General features: G+C 40.2%; 1 protein-coding gene across 1 annotated transcript in view; it reads left to right on the top strand.

Annotated features, from left to right (window-relative positions):
• The window catches only part of LOC124167569 (protein jagged-1b), a 508,514-nt gene that overhangs the window by 397,227 nt on the left and 90,818 nt on the right, over positions 1 to 20,469 (top strand). The window contains exon 6 of the mRNA XM_046545538.1: positions 17,090 to 17,223. Within this exon, the coding sequence (XP_046401494.1) occupies positions 17,090 to 17,223 (134 nt within the window). The remainder of the gene's footprint in view (positions 1 to 17,089; positions 17,224 to 20,469) is intronic.

Here is a 20,469-nt window from a genome sequence, read left to right as displayed (position 1 = left end):
GCGTCGGGGGCGGAAGGCCACGCGATAGCGCTCCCTTATGGCCCGATGCTCTTAGGATGACTATAAGGCCTCGTATTTAGGATATTCCAACGCAAATCTGAGAAGAGAAACAGTGGCGTAGCCGGGGGGAGGGGGGTTCGGGGGGTCCGGACACCCCCCCCCTCCGAAATATAAAAACACAATTATTGTCCTCCGTTAAATAATACCAAATAATGAAAAATCAGGAATTTACGAAATGTTTCTTTGACAAATTAAGTTTTTTTCGATTATGAAAAGTGTTAAAATTAGATTAAAACCCATTACTAAGTTCCCGGTTTTTCAAATATTTTCCCCCCTGGTTTTTCGCCCCCCCCCCCCCCCCACCTCGAACGAAATTCCTGGCTACGCCACTGATAGAGAAGCTAGCGCAAGTGAAACCAATTCGCAAGATGAGATAAAATTTAAAGTCGGGAGATTCAACTTCGGTGTCTCATATCTCGTGGAATCGACGTAAGTAAATGTTAATAAAATAAATTTTGTGGAATTATAAAGTCATTTACATTTCATTATATTCAGGAGATAAGGTTTGCTCAAGCGTCGAAGAAGCCTCATTATGATACCTTTATTAATTTATTTACACACCGTCATCACTGGTCGGCAATATGGTGGTTTCCTATTATATTTTATCACCTAAATCGAAAGATTATTACTCCTGGAGTACGTATTTCACGCTTTTAGATTTTTAAATGACGATATTTATTTTTCGCAATTAAATGAAAAGTGAAAACTTTCAAGCGCGCGAAAACGCGACGGCTAAGTAGGAATGGTGGGAAAACTCCGTGTGACGTCGTTCTGGTTCCCGCTGCCTCAGGTGAGGTGACCTTGGCGCGAGGCTTTGAGCGCTAATACGACGCAGGATGCCAGCAGGTAGCAGAGTACCCTGCTAGCTGGTAGCGCTTGGCTTAAATAAGGATTAATAATACCTTATCATGCGAAGGAAACTTTTCGACCATAGGCAATTTTAATAAGTGATTAATAAGAAATGTTTCCCTGAGCTCTGTCCCTCATGCATGCATTGGTAATCTCAGACGATGTAAAACTCCTATCTACTCGTATAGAAACTAGGTCCCTGTGACGTCACGTGGAGTGGCATCGCATGGGCACCAATCTGGCGTTTTTCAAATAAGGATAAAATTGACCATTGCCATTCGTCTAAACCGGTATTTCTAAAACCAAATAATTTGTATATTACGAATACACTAATGGTGGGTAACAAATCGCAATCAATGCCTTTCGTTTTATTTGATGAGGGAAACTACCCTATCCTGAGGTTGATTCGACGCTGCTCTCCACTCAGTTCTCCTATCAGCTAATCTTTTCACACCTCCGTATTTCTTCTCTTTCACATCTTTCTTTACCTGTTACATACATTTCATTCCAGATCATCCTTTTCCGTTCTTGCCATCATTTATTCACGTATACCCCAAAAACAACTCGCAATAGCCTTTACATCGAGTATCCCATCGATTAACGACTTTACAATCACGAACACCCATGCTGAGGTTAGAGGTGACTTACCCAGGCAGGACTCAAACCCATGACCTTTACATCAGCAGGCGAGGTGAGACTGCCTTGCCACCATTAAGGCCGGTAAATGTAGATAGATATAATCGATCGAAAATGTAAGTATAACGCCTGTAAGCCTCGCGAATCATCAATACTGCAATATAATGGCTGCAATATACTATAACCCCCCTCCGCGCTATTCCTCAAGCCAATCAACGGAGAAGAAGGATAACAGTGTGTGCGAATGAGGTTTTATTGCTATTATACGGCGGCATTGCGATGCATAAATCTAGGCGACTATTTGTACTTTCTTTATCGATAATATCTCGAAAACTAAGGACCATCGAACGGATAAGCAACAACAATTTTCTCTTATAATTTCGTTATTTATCACGCTGCGAAGTTAAATCGTAATCTGATGGTGTCACTCCCTTGTACCTTCCCTTGTGAGCGACTTTCATTTGTTTCAAATCTGAAAACATCCTTACTCCTACGGTCGTTGAAAACATTTCCGTTCCTCCCCAATCGTTTTCGTAAAAAAATTTCCCTTTTAAAAAACTGTAGATTTTTGTGGTTTCTTTGGCCTTCTTTTTATTACCTGTGGAAATTATGAAGTTTACCTCTGTAATGCCATTTTGGAAAAATTTTAAACAGTTAAAGCATATTAATATAACTTAATATCTGAAAAAATAACTATAAAAAGCATAATATAACTGAATCCCATGCGCCTCACCGTGCCAGTTTCTATGTTGTTAGCGAATCAGAGCTGTATGGATCAACTTCATTCAATCATAATTGGGAATGATACGTAGATGGAGGCTTTGAAGTATGCTAAAATTGACTCTTGAATAGGGATGATCGGATCGGATACCTCGGATCCAAAGTTGCGGAAGACATCGGATCTGGATCCGAAATTTTAAATAATAGCTTCAGCGAATGCGAATAAGGGTGGAAAGAGTTCCGATTCTCACTTCGATGTGCCGTCGCATGCGATTCTTGTCCTACTCATGAACCGTTTTGTTTAAAGCGCACGCAGAGGTCACGTAGCAGAATTTCAGCCGTGGAGAATAAAAAAGGCAAAATACGACTGGCACATAGTGTGACTCTTCCCAAGAGATTGAACAATCATCGGTGGAATCTCAGCGTCAGGAATTTGAAAATGCATTTGGATCCGAAAAAATCCGATCCGAAAGATCCGGCTCCGAAAATCAAGGATCCGAAAACAAATCCTGGATCCGTCCATCCTTACTCTTGATACATTAAACTATGGCATCATTTATAATAGGCATCATATATAATAGTGCATCGGGAAATAATTTGTTGATGCGGTATGAATACCTGCTGAATTAGGGATGATGTGAGTTGAATAGTTCGACTTATGAGGGATAAATTGTCATTTGGAGCATATACAAGAGGGATATTGATGTATTAAAGTGGTTCATTCAGCGATTAGTGCGTTGGAAGTGTGACAGGAAACGGAATGTGTGCCCGAAACGTATTCTTCATCACACAAAGACTTCTCAAATACCCTCCAACAACAGGTAGATTACTTACGATGATAGGCATGCACCCCTCGTAATTACATGGTGTACTTATCCACCTTCGTTCACGGTTTTCCATTGGGGGAGTTTGAGAGTGAAGTGATGTGGGTTCTCTGATTTGGGTTCTTCGTTTTTTATACTGTCCAGTCTTCGTCATTAGCATTTGAGAGAGCGAGGCGAAAGATGAAGGCTGTTCGCTTCTTTTTTGTTTCTCGTGGAGTGGGTGGTTGTGGGGGAGGAAGACTTCGTTTCTTCTTCTCCCTTAAGATTCCCATCGTGTCGTCATATCGAGTCTCCCGATATTCCCGCTCCTTTTTTTCAGCGCTGCCACTCGCTCGTCCGAATTTCATAGCAACCCTCTCGTGCCTTTTTTTCGCTTGAACGCCGTTTCCTTTCCCAACTGACCGACTCCCCATCTAGCGATTTGATCGATAGATTTTTCTTCCTCATAGAATAATCCTCGCTAGAACAGTAATGGCTTTACCTGGTTTCGCTATTTAGTTGGGCCCTCTTCGCTTCTCTAGCGCTGAGGTGTTTTTCCCCGTCCCGTCCCTTCCGAATCTATCGTACCCCAGAGGCGTCGACGGGCTCCTATCGCGGCGGCGCCTCTTTCCTTTTTCCTTCCTCTCCAGCCCCTCCCCGGGTGATCGGGCGTATAAATCTCTGACTTGGTTCCCGGCCCCGGTGTGTTGTATCCCTGAAGGGCTCCCCTTGAGCCCTGATTCTCTCTGACCCACTCCCCATGAGTTGATCTACTCTACGTCTTACATTCTTCCTGCTTCAGTCTTATGCTACTAAGACCATTTTTATTTTTTTTTTATTTAAGGAGTTGCTCACATACAGCATTTCTGCCAAATTTATAGTGGTGCAGCAAACAAACATGAAATTTTAACATAAAAAATCTGAACAAAGAGTACAGGCATAAGATAGTTAAGAACAAAATGGAAGGCACGAGGAAGGTGGCACGTTGGAGGTGGAGAGGGAGGCTTATTTATTAGCCGAGTAATGGGACAATGCGAGTTTGACAAATGAGTTTAAAGGCCTGGTTACACGATACATTAACACGTACGGGTTAATGTCTAAATGTATGAACGCGAGAATGAACGCCAAAATGCACCGTGTAACCACCCAACTTGTGCGAATGCATGAACGGAAAATAGAACCTGTTCTAATTTGGTTCATGCATTCGTACATGTTCCGTTCCGGTCCACCAAAATCATTCACGCAAACGTACATTAACTTGTACGTGTTAATGTACCGTGTAACCAGGCCTTAAGAGCAGAAAAAACTGATCAATATTGTCTGGTAATGAATTTAGCAGGGAGCAAAGACGGCGTTGGAGTGAGCGCTTAACGAGGGATAGTTTAGGGATAGACGTATGGAGTAAGGATGTGTACGCGTGGATAGGCAAGGCACTGTATCTAAGTTAACTTAACAAACAATATTTTTTACTACAAAATTTCCCTTTTCGAAAAACAAAAAATCTTAAATTAATGGATGAAAGCAAATCAGGACAATCAATGTGTGAATTTTTTTTTGTGCGTCTTACGATTCTGGCGAAGAAGTTGGTTATACTGTCAACATTTAGGCCAGATATAGAATGGAATATGCATTTATTTATTTTGCACCAGCTGTCAACCTTGGAGGAAATTCCATTACGAAAAAGAAATAACTCCAATTAAATTTTTGGAGTGGGCTATAGTGGACATTGTCATGATGTGGTATTCGGAGGAAGCGATGGAAAACACCGCCAATGCCTCCACAATTTCCCACGAGCAGAGAAATACCCTATTCACCAAACTTGAAACACCCGAATTCCATGAGGCCGTTTCTCAAGATGTATACAGCTTCCAATGCATTCTGTGTGTGCCTCTGTGACTCTCGCTGTCATTAATTATTGACACCCTAAGTATTCCTATGCAAATTGCTTTAATATGCATGCGTCAAAGATAATTTTGATTGACTCCCTATGATTTTCGTGGTAGTAGTATTTTGTTTTTAGGGTGCCTCGACAACTTAGGTCATTCGCACCACCGACAATCTGTTAAATCAAAATTTCAAAACATACATTTTAAAAAATTAAACATTCATAAAAATTTTGAAATAGAAGGGGTAGTCAGACGATGAAAAGGTTGGAATTTAAACATTAGTTAATTAGCCCGGTCTCTATTAAAAACTTCATGACTCGGCTGATACTATCAGGGTCGTCTCCTAGAATGTGCCCTAGGTCTCCTCCGATGTTCAGCCGATGGCGCACAGAACGGTATTTCTCACACTGTGTCAGGAGATGTCTCACAGTAATGGAAGAGTCGCAATCATCACAAAGGGGTGGAATTCTCTCTTCTGTGAAGAGGTTCGAGTCCCTATTATTTTCATCGTCGATTCAATTAGCTGACACCTCATGTGTTCTTCATTAATATAACTCTTCAAACCGTGGAGATTTCTTCGTAATTGTGCCATTTACTGGTTATTTATTATAGACAAAAATAACTGTGTAAAAAACCACCGAATAACATGATGATAAGAAAAAAGAGGGGTTTTGGAATCGTATTGGTACGGGATGGAGAGTTTCAGTCGTTGAAATTTGGATCACATGTGCTTTTGTATTTTTTTTTTCCTTGGTGAACTGCTCTTTGAAATGGACACCGTTGCTTATTCCCACACGCGCCAATTACGAATCCAGGCCTCCAAATCATTTCGCTGAATTCATTCTGCCCCCTGCGGCGTGGACCTCTTGAAGCGTGTTTCCTGTGGCTTTTGATCAACCTCTTTGATTCACCAGCACGACTCAATCGAGCCCATAGCAATCAGAGGTCTGAAATGTGTCGATTTCCTCTTCATAGACTTCATTTAATCAGGCGACCGAAGAGTCGCCCGGCAGGAATTCAAGGGTCTCTTGCTGCGACTTTCGTATTTGCAAGACAATTAGGATATGACAACTGATAAGCTATTCCTTTTGTTTTCTAAAGGAGTGAGTATGAAGCCATGTCTGGTTGTGTTTGATAGCGAGGACTCGAAATGCAAAATTGTCAACAATAAAAGGTCAAACTTCTGAGTTAATATGAACAGGGCGGTTTACCAACATCTGTGCATGCGAAAAAATCCGAGATCACGCGATGGGTGTGTTTGGCTAACTCCAACGATAGCGTTTGCCTACACTTTGCTAACTTCGATTGGAAATTTAACTTTGAATTTAATATTAACCCTGGAGTGGGCGCTCCTGCGTATAAAGTACGCCAATCTTTTAAAACCAAGGATTTCAGCATTGTATCATAGAGTAAGTATATTCTAGAGGGCTCACGGCATAGGAGGAAATCGTATCGACTGTTTTAATTCTCAAACAGCCGATAGATGTCCCCTGTAGTGACGAGCTAGGGGCGAGAGAGTCAGGTTTCAAGTTTCCCAGCTTCTCCCCTTTCCTTCCCGCCCTCCCCTCTTCCTCTCTCCCGAACTCTGCCTCACAGTCTCCCTCGCATCGAAGAAAGGGAAGACGCTGGCTGAGAGAAGGTTGGGCAATAGGCTGGGTCCTATAGGGGATTTTTTTCTCGCCTGGTGAGCTGCGTCTGCCACGAATCTTCCCTATGCTTGGCTTTCCTCATTCCAACTGAAAACAGTTTTAAGGCCGTTTTACACGGTACACGGAATTGCGCAGTCTGACGTACGTGTGAAGGCGCAATCAAAATTGCGTCGTGTAAAGCGGTGAATTGCTAGAACACATGCGAGAATGCGTGGATGCGAGACGGCAAAATAGCCCCTGTTCTAATTTCGTTCATGCATTCGCGCAATTCCACGCCATTTTAGAAATTAATGCAGCTCTAACCTGCGCAATTCTGTGTACCGTGTAAAACGGCCTTTACAACATGCAGCTGTAAATAAGTGTTTAAACTGTCTCATGCACCTCAAAGATTGCTCTCCGAAAGTCAAGCAGGAGAGAAAGGGAATTTTCGGTGGGTCCCGGGCCCTATAAATATATATGCGGAGAAACATTTATGATAATAGGAATTGTTGGTTTGGAGATTCTTATTTCAGAAATAAAGGACATATAAAACGTAAAAGTAATCGAACAACAACATGCGAATAAATATACAAAAGATTTCACATTTATTTAAATACAAGCTGGTAGCAATTTTCCACAACATTTTAATGCGTACGATGCGTTTCGGCTCACAGACCCATCATCTGGTACAATACATTTATTTATTTATTTCATCCAAGTTTATTTCTGTGTCCATAATATATATTTTTATTAATTAAAATGCTCATTTGCAAACTTTGTTGTAATCCACACAGTATGCATTAAAAACCCAACCGGTTTCCTTCTTTTCAGGGCTTTAGCGTTATCGTAAACCTCTAGATAAAGACCTGAAAATATCGTAACCGGTTGAGTTTTTTCATTAGTACTTTATTGCATACTAAATGGTTTAGTTTTGAATTTATAATGTCACCATACCGCAAAGTAAATTCACAAAACATTATTTCAAATATATTTATACGTTCCTGATCGTCTATTTCATCGCCTGGTGTGGTCTTAAAAGTAAAAATGAGCAAACATTGGTCTCGATAGGCGATGGAAACTCTCAACTAGGAAATACGTAATAATGAGTTGATCTTTAATAAGAATGAAGCGATATTTAGAATCGCAATACAAGGAGGGATGTTTTGGAAATAATAAAAGATTTACTTAAGGTATCGAGACCGAATTCTACAGGTTATCTTTGTGTCGGGCATGCAATCCGAGCGAGCGAGCAGCTGGAGAAATGACAAATATGAAATGACGATTATTCCTGTGAAACACTACAGCTGCCCGTTTCTATCACTATTATTATAGGATAAGGACCTTATTTTAGCAACTGCTAGATTAGGAGAGGAAAAATGTGATTTAAATGCACGTTTACAGCACTATTCATAATATCTTCTCAACCACAATATCCATCTAATTATTAATAATATTTTCACCGCGGGAATAAACTGCCTTACGTTTGTATCCTGCCGTTTTATTCTGCCCTCAACCTTGCTGTTAAGGGACATGCAAATATCCTCACTCACCGTAAATTATTATCGATAATATACGGGAACATCGGCGACCAACTCCTCCTCCATCATGTTTAGCATGCTTATTCCAACGCTTTCATACCCCCTTTCCAGCCAAGGCCAAGTTCAGCATTCCTTCTGTTTTCTTTTTTTCGCCTCTTTAATGTTCAAGAGGCCTGTTCAGACAATTTCGCCTGCTAAAAAAGAAAGAATCCTTCACTTCCATAAGCTTCCAAATTTGTTTACATAAATATCGTCTTTTTCCTTTTCGTCCAAATTATATGCATCGTGGGACACCCCTGTCCAGTTGCATCAAAATATTTGCAATTTGCATCAAACTTTTTGGACAAAAATTTTGATGCAAATTTGACCGTGGGACACCGGCTTAACCTATGTGGCCTCTGTGTCAGCGCTTGGCGATGCTTTTTTGTCAAGGGCCCTGTGAATGGTAGGTTTCATCCTATTGGATGAAAATTTAGAACCTGCCCTATACATTTTGACACAACGGAGTTTTGTACAAATGATAGTACGAAAAGCCAGTTGGATGAAATTTTGACCGTGGAACAGGGTGCGCGTTAGTTGCATCAAATTTTGATGCAAATTTGACCGTGGGATATCGCACACTGGGCGGAATTCGGAAAAATCCGGACAAAATTACAAAATGACTTTTTTTGAGTTATAAACTTGAAACTTCGCAGGTATACTCAAAACTGATTGAAATTTAAGGATATGCACTTCATTTGACAAAGATCCTACCCGATTCTGAGATACACAGGCTTATACGTGAGCAACGTTCCATAAAAACGCCCGTCTTCAATTTTCTCTGAAAATCTTCCAAAGTAAGTAAAAGGTGAAGTTGTAGGTAGATTCATGCAGAATAAAAAACCACATAATCTGTCGGCATGGTGTTCTTTCTTTAATTTTCCGTAATCTTTAAGAATATCATCGATAAATTCTTACCGTGCAGTTACAAAATGGCGGATACTGTTTTGCGACAAAGTTCTACATTGCGGTAGAGTTTCAAATGATTTTTCGGCAAAGTCACGCGAAGTAACTTATATGAGATCATTCTTTGAAGATTTTTTGAGGTATTTATGCAGTTATCTTGGGAATAAGTTTGCGACGCCAAAAATTACATTGATTTATCGATCGCGCGGCAGGGTTCGTATGCGCGCGTCGGGAGTTGGATTAGCCGCGACGCGGTTAGGTTATTGAAATTGTATGGGTTTTAACGCACAGCATTCACCGTTTTTATGTTTTTCTTCAAGACACCGGTTCTCAAATGGTCTATGGTGAAAACAGTGCAGGTATTTTAGCCGAGGTGAGTGCACGTTTCATTGAATTTCATTTCGTTTTCTTTGGATACGATTGAAGACCATGCTTCTATTAAAAGCGTTCAACCTTCGAAAAAGTGACATGTTTTACCGGGAATCATACAAAAAGACCTACCAGACAGATACTAGCTGAGACTCATACCTTTTTAACTCTCCGATCCCACACCCCCAGGATTCTACTGCGAAAACAGTCGTTTTATGACGCCGCGGAGCGGAGCCTTTGACCGTCTTAACGGGGTATGTCCACGGGAACATCTAATATCTAATAAGAATATTTGTATAAATTTGTACTATTTCAAATTGCTCTAAATCATCAAGCCTTGTGACCTTACTGAAAGGGTGGAGAAAATTCTGGTTGAAAATGACAAGAATGAAAAGTCTGTACCAAATGTTTGGCGAGAGTGACGTTTCATCCCAATTTCCCATGTTCTTTCATTCTGATAATAAAACTTCTGCCTGTTTGACCAATGAAACACAAGTTGAATGATTCACAATTAACTTTGTAAATGCCGGATTGATTGATCAATCTATGTAACATAGAATGAAAGGAAGATAACTTTTGGGAGGTTGGATGGCATCAGTAACTCGGAATGATTGTATCACTATAGCAAGGGTTTCTGTATACACCAAATTCATGTTTGTCACCAACTATGGATATGGAGAGATCGAGAAAGTTTTGTTGCTTTTTGGATTCTATTTCTACTACGAAGGTAATATTAGGATGTCGAGGATTTAAAAGATTCAGAAAATTATCTAATTCTCTGACACTTCCGGTCCAGCGGCATATGATGTAGTCAACATAACGGTATTAGAAGATGTTGGATAAGATAGAATGCCCGAATCAAATAATTGGCGTTCTGAATTGTCCGTAAATATTTCGCCTATTACAGGTGAAAGGGGGGACCACATTGCAAGGCCGTCTGTTTGGTGATAAATATTCTTACTGTACAAAAAATAATTTTGGCTGGCATGCTGTTCCATTAGACAATGAAGTTCACTAGACACACTGTTTTTAATGTTGTGGTCTCTCAGTAAGTCTCTCATAAGTAACAAAGTTGTTTGTACAGGTACAGAAGTAAATAGATTTTTTACGTCAAAAGAAACTAGCTTGGAGTTGGATGGTAACGTATGAGGTGTTGAAGTTTCTGTGGCAAAATGATGGGGCTGTTAATATTATATTTTGGTGAAAAACCAGGCAATTGCCTAAAGATGATATTTAATTTAGTGGCTAATTTATAAATTACAGCAGGAAGATAAAGCTTTTTTAACACTTTTTTGGAATCTATCCGTTGGATCACGGGGGGAATCACGAATGAGGTATCCTCCAACACATCATCACATTTGGCGATGCATTATACCTTATTACGGATTAGCACACTGTTCCTTTTTTCTGCTTTGGAAATAATCAAATCTTCTTCGTTTACCTTCTAATTGATTGATCAAAATCAACTTGGTTGTGATTAACTTTCATACGGTGAGATGTACTTGCATTAGCAAAGGTAATATAATTATATATATCGCACAATTTTGTTTTCCTACATTCTCGCGCCGGAGGGCTACTTGTACGTCGACTCCGTCGAAATTTTTTTTACATCAGATGGAAGTTTTTTAACCTTCTAAAAACACATCACTAGTTTTTACTCGTCGGGGCATAAGTCCCCAACAATGGAGAAAAATGAGGATTACACCTCGGGAAAATCATTGATAGATGACATTTCAGCCACTCAGAGGAAGTATCTCCGGAAAGGCTCGTCAACAGGTCGGTTGCAGTTCGAAGTTTGGACTTAAAACTTTATATTGCATGAGCTCTGCCTTCTCTTCGGGTTTCCACCGCGTCCGTTGCCTTTTGGCGAGAACAGTTTCGACAAAAGCCAACGGACGCGGTGGAAACCTGAAGAGAATGCAGAGATAATCTGATCAACGCCGCGAAAATCTTCGAACCAACCTTATGTTGCATGATTATAACAAATCCTGTATTAGTGTTGAAAATCTGTATTTAAATGAATAACTTGTTATCAAAGACAAAAAAATAGGTTTTGGATTGTTAAATTGTGTACGAAAAGCAATCAATATCTAATATACCTAGAATCAAATGTTTTATAACAATTAATGAATGGATAACTCAAGATTCTAACGCGATAACATATTTTAGCCTACGGATTAGGATTCCCCATGAGGCCTACGAAGCAAATTTTGCTTGCAGTTTCGATTCACAAAACTGCATAATAGGAGGTGTAATTCCGAAAAAGGGGAGGGCGGATTGTTTTGAATCGCCATATTTTTCTAGTGCCGCAACAACTTACAATCGGAATATGCCAAAAATACTCCATTCGATATTGCTAAATGATTCATTGATAAATGCTCACCGTGTAAAATGTATTTTTACATATTTAGTTTTTCGGCCCCTGGGAGAAGGGATTCATTCATATAATGAGGCAAGAATTTAAGCAATGAGTGAACCTGGGCCCAATTGCAGCCGCTATTTGTTTTACTTTTAAGAACCTCAACTAAATGCTAACGCTTAAAACAAAACTTTCCTCAAACGACAATGCGTCTTGTTATTGACGAGACGACGATTATCACTACTATGATCAGAATAAGGCCTCAAGGAAAGACAAAAACATGCATTAGATGATCCCCGGCCTCATACGTAAGACCCGAAGTAGAAATTTGGTAGAGCCGAAAGAAACCTTTCCATTTTCGACGTGGTAACAGAATGGGGCATTACTCATCTCGCTAGCGAGCAAACAAATCAAGGTCACCGACCACCCCTATTCCCAAAAATGCTTCTGCTGATCCATGCCTCTTTGTGTTCGTTTGCAGCTGCGCGCTTAAGAATTCATTACCAAATACTTTTAAGCTTTAGTTACTAACTGTGGTGAAGAGGCAATGACCGTTAGCGAAATGCAATCAGGGCATTGTTGTTCAGTGTAGAGATCCAATCTCGCATTCCCTTTTTATTGTAATATTCCGGCACTTGGTGTTGTAAATAGCATTTACACGTCACCAAAATGAGGTATTTCCTAACTGAAGTTCTGAAGCACACTACGCGAAATGTATTTCATTCGTTATGTTGATCGTTCAACGATGCGATGACCATCAATAAGATTTATATTGTCTATTGAAGCGAAAAGATCTTCCCTCACGGAAAATCTCTTCCTCGTCAAAACAAAACCCTCACCTCGCCAACCTATCTGATGGCAAAACGAACTCCTTAGGAGGCGGGCGCTTTCTGCGTAGACCCAGGCCAGTACGGAAAGCCTGACGAGGTGCGGCCATTAAAAATGCATAACTCCCCTTGTAATAGAGATAAAGTTACAATTCTTTCACCAAAAATAAATTTATAGTTTTGTCCAAATTTCATACGCAGCATATATGGACCTATATCGTAAGATACGAAAGTTAGCAGGCGATTGATTTTTACCCTGCAAAATTCCAGAGTTTTCGTCCGAAAGATATATAAACACACATAACAACGTTGAAACTGAGTTATGAACAAATTAAAGTTTACTAGTATGGAAAAAAATGTGCTATGAACATTTCCTGCAAGTTTAAACTTTATACTAAGAACAGTCTGCCGGAAAATGGATTAGGAATATAAACTCGGAAAAGTCAAGTAACTAGCCGAAATTCGAGAAAATATTTTTTATAACAATTGTTATAAACAAAATTGAATAATTAATGTCTCCACTAAACGTAGCAACCCTTTCTGCTTCAGAATATATTTTTAGACTTGTGGAACGAGCAAATTAAAAAAATTGCCAAAATTCTTCTAGTGACATCTGGTTAACTGCTCTAGAACTACACCAAAAACGTATACGATTTTTGTACGTGTGGTGAGCTCTCTATATATACTTACTCTATGATTGTATGTACATTCTGGCATGGAATGGCCTCGTGTATTCTTACAATGTAATTTGACTATCTATAGCGTGGGTTTTTAGATCACTAAGTATTGAAGAAAATTCTTTTAAGATCGGCGAGAGGAACCCGACACCCGTGGCGTATAAATTACGCCGCGCGACCGGCGGTGTACCATCTTTGTACCTTTATATCTGTTTCACTTATAAATGTACAAGCTAGAACTAATTTCTACAAATAAAGATAGATTTTAACAAAAATTGAGTGCTATCATTCAAATGCATGTATCGTGGACAGGGTACGCCACGCCCCCGGTCTTGTAAAAATATCAGGCGCGCCCGCTCGAGGGTTAACAATGAAGAAAATTACCAAGATTAAGGTATAAATCTATTTTAATGTGTTTTTTCTAGCTTTCCCATTTCTCATGACCATATTGAGGTTGGGGAGTCGTTGTTGGGCTCAGCTTTACCTAATGCGCAGTCAGAGCTCTCGATTATATTCACTCTAAAGGTGCGTTTACTCTGTGTAATATGTCATTTAAACAAGTTATATATTACATGAAGTTGGTGAGAAGGCTTCTGCGGTGCGCTGGTAATGTAGGCTGCATTATCCGGGTTTCACCGCGTCGTGGTTGCGTTGGTGACAACAGTTTCTCATGCATTCCAGCAAGCGTCTTCAGGTCGAAGTGATTATGCCGTGAAGTTGCTTCGACTAAGGGAAGCTGCGACTAAATCTGTAACATGTTACTTGTGCAATTTTGGCTCCGCTGGAATCTTGTCATTAAAAAAATGTTATGGAAAACAAATATTACAAGTAACTCGTTACGTATAACATGTTTATATAACATGCTACACAATGTAAACGCACCTTGAGGGTTAATGAATCAACTTCTTCCTGCCTCTGAAGTCTTTTGATATTCCCTTCTCATCAGAGGTAGACGATATAAATATAGAAACTTCTATCATTAGCTAACCGCAAAGCTACCTCGCCTTGATATTCATATTTAAGCTACTCCCAACGCGTATCTTCATCGGCTTTTGAACTCATCCACAATTTATGAAGATTTTCAACTATTATATTCTCCATTAGGTAATGAATTAGAGGGTACTCATTACACTTTTTATATTGAGCTTGATTAGGCTTTTGTCTCCCCTTATGTTTCCTAAAATGATAGGTTTTTTTCAGGCAGACATTTTTTCATGAATCCATTGCTTATAAATTGACCATCATCGGACGATTATCTTATTATCATCGATTTGTTTTACACTGCGATGAATACATTATATCTCCATTTCGGCCAGTTTAAAATTGATTAATCTTCTCTCGGGGCAGGGAATCGTGGCTTGTTCCACTTTCATGAATTGGCCATTTAGCCATCTCCTTGCTCCACCTTCTGTCGTCCATCTAACGTCCGTGGAGTTTCCCGTTCGATCAACAACGCTCGTGAGAATGAGACGCGTACCAAGATACTACTCGAAAAACCTCGTAATGACTATCATTCATACTGGTGCAATTAGTGCCGGAAATGTCTTTGAGACGCCATTGAATCGATGGCAATGACCGCTTTATATTCTTTTGCGAAGCAATTCATCTCCAAGCTTAAGCATAGGGCGGAATAATATCGACCGGCAATACTTCCGCCACAGAACCCGATATTTCGACGTCGGCGTTCGAAACATCGGGACCAGTTGATTATGACCCTCCCTTGCCTTTTTCCTCGGCCCTTTCGCCAGTCCGAACCTAATTATCTTCCTGCTGAGCCGAGCTTGGGATTCGAGAACACCTCTCAATTCAACTGCCCCAATTCCTCGTTATACACCTTTCCTCTGCTCGACCGCATCCGTGTGTTATTATAAACTTGGCAGGAGGCGCCATTTGACTGGAAAGTTTCCTCCCAATGTGAGAGTGCTATGAGCGTGTAACGCAGCAGAGATATCCTCCGATTGATCCAGCGAAAATAACAGGAACGGCGATCAGTGGGTGGACGAAGTTATTTTTTTATCCGTGAAACACCGTTACGCCACGTGAATCTATGAGGTTGTTCCTAGAATAAGGCGATTAGGGCGGCGACGTAAAAAAAGGGGGCGTTGGATTTTGATCCTCTCTGTTTTCCGCCTTCTGCTAGGTAATAATTTATGTGGACAGGATATTTAATTAGGTCTCTTTTTTTTAAAGAGCATTAATTTCGTGGTCTTAAGATATGGCCTAGATCGTGAGATAAGAATTTCGGGGATACGTCCCATATATATATTTTTTTTAGATTTTACGCGCATCTAATTTAATTTGAAGCGAGCCCTGTTTCATATCGAGGATGCCTTTTCTTTTAATGGTGCTTGGAAGGAAAAGTTTGCTATTCCTCATTAAAATTTCTTGCTGATAGATGCCGGTCCGCTGCTGAGTTTTCTCGTCATACATCGAGAATGACTTTATGTTTTATTGGGCAAACACCGAATGATTAAAAGTGATAATCAAGGGATGTATTATTAATAAAAAAACTGTCATGGTCAATACATAAAATTTCATCTTATCAAACAGAATTAATCACTATTTCCCGTGAATGTATTGCGCTGCAATCAGTCTTGATTCTTCCTTTCTTTTATGGCCGTTGGTAAATAAAACGATTTAATAAATGAGTAAACGAAAGACATAGTCACCCAGAGTTATTATTGTGTGAAATTATGTATGATGCATGCATTTTTTCCTTTAAATTTAAGTCCCTTTTTGCGAAAAAAATATTCGCATCTTAATGGTCTCCATTTTCCCGATTATGTTCGTTGTCAAGGTACATGAATTTTAATCCAATATATATCGTAACCAATTATGAAAATACATTCCGTGGCGTATTTAAGCGTATATTTTGAATGGATTCGTATGGAAATATTTGATTAATTAAATATATCACGGTAATATATTAATCAAATGCCTTGTTGGAACCGTTGAGAAGATCGTGAGTTTAAATTTTTGCATGTGCTATAATTTCCAGCTTTTAATTTATCTTCGTCATCCCGAAAACAGGGCATATCAGGCCTTTTCAGTGGGATAATCTAATGAATAACTACGTAGGGCACACATAATCCACAACCACAACGTAGCATCACAATCACCCATGCGTTGGATAGGAATAACCTGCCCAGGCGGGACTCGAACCACCAACCTTCGGCTTGGCAGAAGATGTTCTTACTGCCGCCTTCGATTCGCAAATAACCGACTTTCGCCTCTGCAATGAAGTTCATTTCTATCGCTCATCAGTTTTATTGCTGCACTCAAGTTGCGATTCTGCTCCAAAGATAATCTTCCGACTTTGCCCAGATATTTTTTCTACGAAGAGAGTTTTTTTGCGTGCTATGAAAAGGACCGAACTCAAAATCTCGTTATGCTGCGAAACGAATCAAAAGACTCTTTTTATTGCATTAATGAACATGCGAAGTTATTGGATGAAAATAATGGAATCGCAGAACCTCAGAATGTTGATTGAAATTCGCAAATCAGCAGGTGCAGGAACCTCATGCAATGGGGCGAAAAAACTGTATGAGTGCCTTCCTCTGATTCATTCGATTTTGCGAGAAAACGGACTTCGGAGCGATTGAAGTTGACAATGATTCCGCAGTCATTTTTTTGTCGCCAGCGTCTGCATCCCCTCGCAGTTAATTCCTTCCATCCCCGCATGATTGCATCTCTTTCGTTTGTTACCCTCTTCCCTGCGCATGCCTCATGTGTTCAAAAGGCATTTTTCCGAAGCCCAGCCACTTATCGCCATCTTCCCTCTTACTTCTACAGGTGCAGGCCGGGCTGGAGGGGAGAGTTTTGCGACGAGTGCCAGCCTTACCCCGGTTGCAAGCATGGCTACTGCAACGGATCCTCTTGGCAGTGCATCTGCGACACCAACTGGGGAGGAATCCTGTGTGATAGGGGTGAGTACCAACCCTCGAAAATTTTCTCTTCCAGGATTTAAAACTATGCGAACCACCTCTTCAGAGATTTTACGCGAACGACGCTGGGAGCCGCCATAGACTCTGCAGCTTTGTGCTAGACTTCGACTGCTTCAAACATTAAGAATAGATGTCTTTCAGAGCGGCAAGGATAACCTCAGAATCTTAGAATCTTACTATTTTTCTCGGTCCGACAGAGACGATAATTTAAGAGAGATATTTTGCCAAACGCATAGGTAGGTATATGAATTTGTTTTACCCCCGAATAGTAAAGGACTTGGTTAAATTCTAGGTTATACACAGTACGCGCCAATCTCCTTTTCTTTATTTTGTCAATAGCATGTGTTCTAACATCCCCCGCCACACGCCTATTGCGGCGGCTTGCGGGGAATAATGTAGATGCAGGTCGCGCGCGTGCTTCATACGTTAATTAATTTCTTTGCAACTAAATTGCCTCACACTGGTTCAAGGCTGGTCCTATTTCCCCCCTCCAACTAGCCGCTTGTGGGTTAGTGAGCTAACATAGGGTGTTTGGCAGGCGGTGTGGAGTAATTTCGACCTGAAATAAGCTGCAAGGTGTAGATGATGTCTCAATGTCACGTCTAAATGCGTTGCAGGGTTTGGCCCTCTCCAGCAGACACGCACCATTCATTCCGCTATTGCAGTTGTCTGGCCCTAAGCAACGGATATTGGAAACCAAGGACTTGCAAAAGCAAGTTCTCCTTAATAGGATCTAAGTTTCGCCACACCTCAGTCCTCGATGCCCTTCCATTCCATGCGTTTTCTTTAGAGATGGCAAGTGAAACGAAACGAAAATATTTCGTTTCGACCCGGAGGGAAACGAAAATACGAGGCCTAGGTTTAGTTTCGTTCCCACACCAAATTAAAATCACCAAGGAGTTTAGTTTCGACCCGGGACGAAACTTTACTCCCGGAAACAAAACTAAATTAATCGAAACTCCGCCGCTCGTAGTTAAGTTTCGATCCCAGAATTTGAGTGGAGTGGGATAAGAAGGAATAGAATAGAAGCAACCCATTACGTTTGAAAAACTTGTTGACAGGTTAAAACATTGAGCTTAAAAATCGAATGGCCAGTTTACGTCCATCGTTCTCCTGTAAAAATATGAGTGCCCCGTGCATCTAATGGCGGCGGGCCGAACCTCTACTTCATTCAACCATACTTCGTACTCGGTGTGTGGGTCGAAACTAAACCGTTCGAAGGTGAAGCACGTGGTCCCTCAGGTGCGAAACATTATCTGCGTTTCGTTTTGTCTCAGGGTTTTACTTTAGTTTCTACACAGTAGTTTTGACTCCGATTTCGTTTCGACTCCGAGTTTAACTTCCAGGGTTTAAATCCATTTCGTTTCTACATTTGGCTCCTAGGAGCGAAACTATTGAACTTTTACTGGTTTAGACTTTCGTTTAGTTTCTACTGCCATCCATGGTTCTCTCATTTCCCTACGGTTCTTCCTCTTGTAACGTATGATGTTTAAATACTGCTGATTGTATGAATACTGATATTTAATGTTGCTAGGGAACTGTTGATAAAAAGAGGGGGGATTGTTCAGGAAAAAAAGAAAAGGGGAAAGTTTGACATAACCCTCTCCATATAGTCCTTGATTATCCTCAGTGCTTATCGCTTCGATTTCTCCAGGAATTTTCCATCTTGATTTTCTGACCGTCACCACGGTACTCGAGGGTTGTATATCCCCTCCACCTTGCTTCCATTGCTGAAGTAATGTTGATGAAGTTCTGAATTACGTGTCTCGGGTTAATTAGACCGTAGCGTCCAGGGTTTTTACTCGTGAGGACAGAATGGGATGATATGCCTAGGCGAAAACCATTTCCTGGTGAAGAAGCAATTAATGACGGAATAAGACCTTGAGTAATATGCCTTGAAGTGTTGATTAAACTCGTGCGATGTGACTCCCGCGACGGCGTTTCATTATGTGAGATGAGTTTGAAGTCCGTGCTTAATCGGTGTGTGTTGTGCCATCGGATCCGAGGCTTGCGCAATGAGATTCGTGGGTGATTTGTGTTTTATTGTGATTTTCTTGCGGCCACTTCCATTACTTTGGAACAGTATCCCGAGTATCCCGTTTGATGGCATCATTTCTTTCAACGGATTGATGCGGACGAATCCGTGTCATACTAGATTGCAGTACTTAATAACTTTTTCTGAGGGTTTTTCTCCCCGTTCAAATAGGATTCTACTCCCAAACTCATTTCATCCTTTACGGAGGAATTTGCTTGGTAACACTTATTTTTTTTCATACTTTGCATCCCGTTTCTGAAATCTCAAGTGTTATTACACCGTTCTAAAAGTCTCTCAGTTAGACATGGATAAAGGCTTTCGATCCTGCAATCTTCATTTTACTAATAGTTCATTCGGAGTTTTTTTTATTCGAACTGTCTCTTCTATGTTTTTCATAGCGTCTTTAGCTAATCGCGGCGAGGTGCTAGAAATTTTTCCAAGCATCTCTCATCTCATCAAAATGTTTGTACTTAAATCATTGCATCGAAGCTGGAATGCGTGATTATAAAAAAATATTCTGCTCTAATCGTGTCTTCCTGTTCGTTGGCGGAAATGCGTCATACTTGATATAAGTACACGTTTTTGCTGCCTTGAAAGCAGAAGGTAATTTTTTCCTCATCGCGCCCTCATTTCGAAGTTATCGCAGGGCTTGCTGAAATTCATATGTCATTCTTTCTCTTTCCTCTTTGAGGCAATTTCGTATTCACAAGAGGATGCTCTAAGTACTTTGCGTGATATGTGCGTAATATTAAGCCAAGTATCCTTCGATTTTCACTACGGGCGTATCATCACGCCATCCGTATTTTGAAAAATCGTAGTATGCCGTAATTTAATATTATTTAACCTTTGAATAAACAAATAAAAAAAGAAAAATTCATTCTTAAAAATGATACTAAACACCTATTCCCCGCATCAAAGGTTGGTAGATAAGAAATAACACGCAAAAGTAATGAAAATGGCTTGCACTGGGATATGGATCTTCAATTGACTCTTGCTTTGTTCTCCAGATAACTTTGAAATGAATGGGAAAAAATAAACTGAAACGCATAACGATGCCTAAATTCTAGCAACTCGTATCTCAAAAATAGCAACTTTTAAGGGAAGAAAAAGAAACTATTTATATTTTTAATTATACACGGAAATTAAAAACCATAAATTCATGAAACTGAAAGAAAAGCACGAATTTTCAAACA

The sequence above is a fragment of the Ischnura elegans genome, chromosome 11 (genome assembly GCF_921293095.1).
Source record: "Ischnura elegans chromosome 11, ioIscEleg1.1, whole genome shotgun sequence".
In the NCBI taxonomy this organism is placed as follows: Eukaryota; Metazoa; Arthropoda; class Insecta; order Odonata; family Coenagrionidae; genus Ischnura; species Ischnura elegans.
The sequence above is the reverse complement of the archived record's forward strand: the minus strand, read 5'-3'. Positions and strand labels throughout refer to the sequence as shown.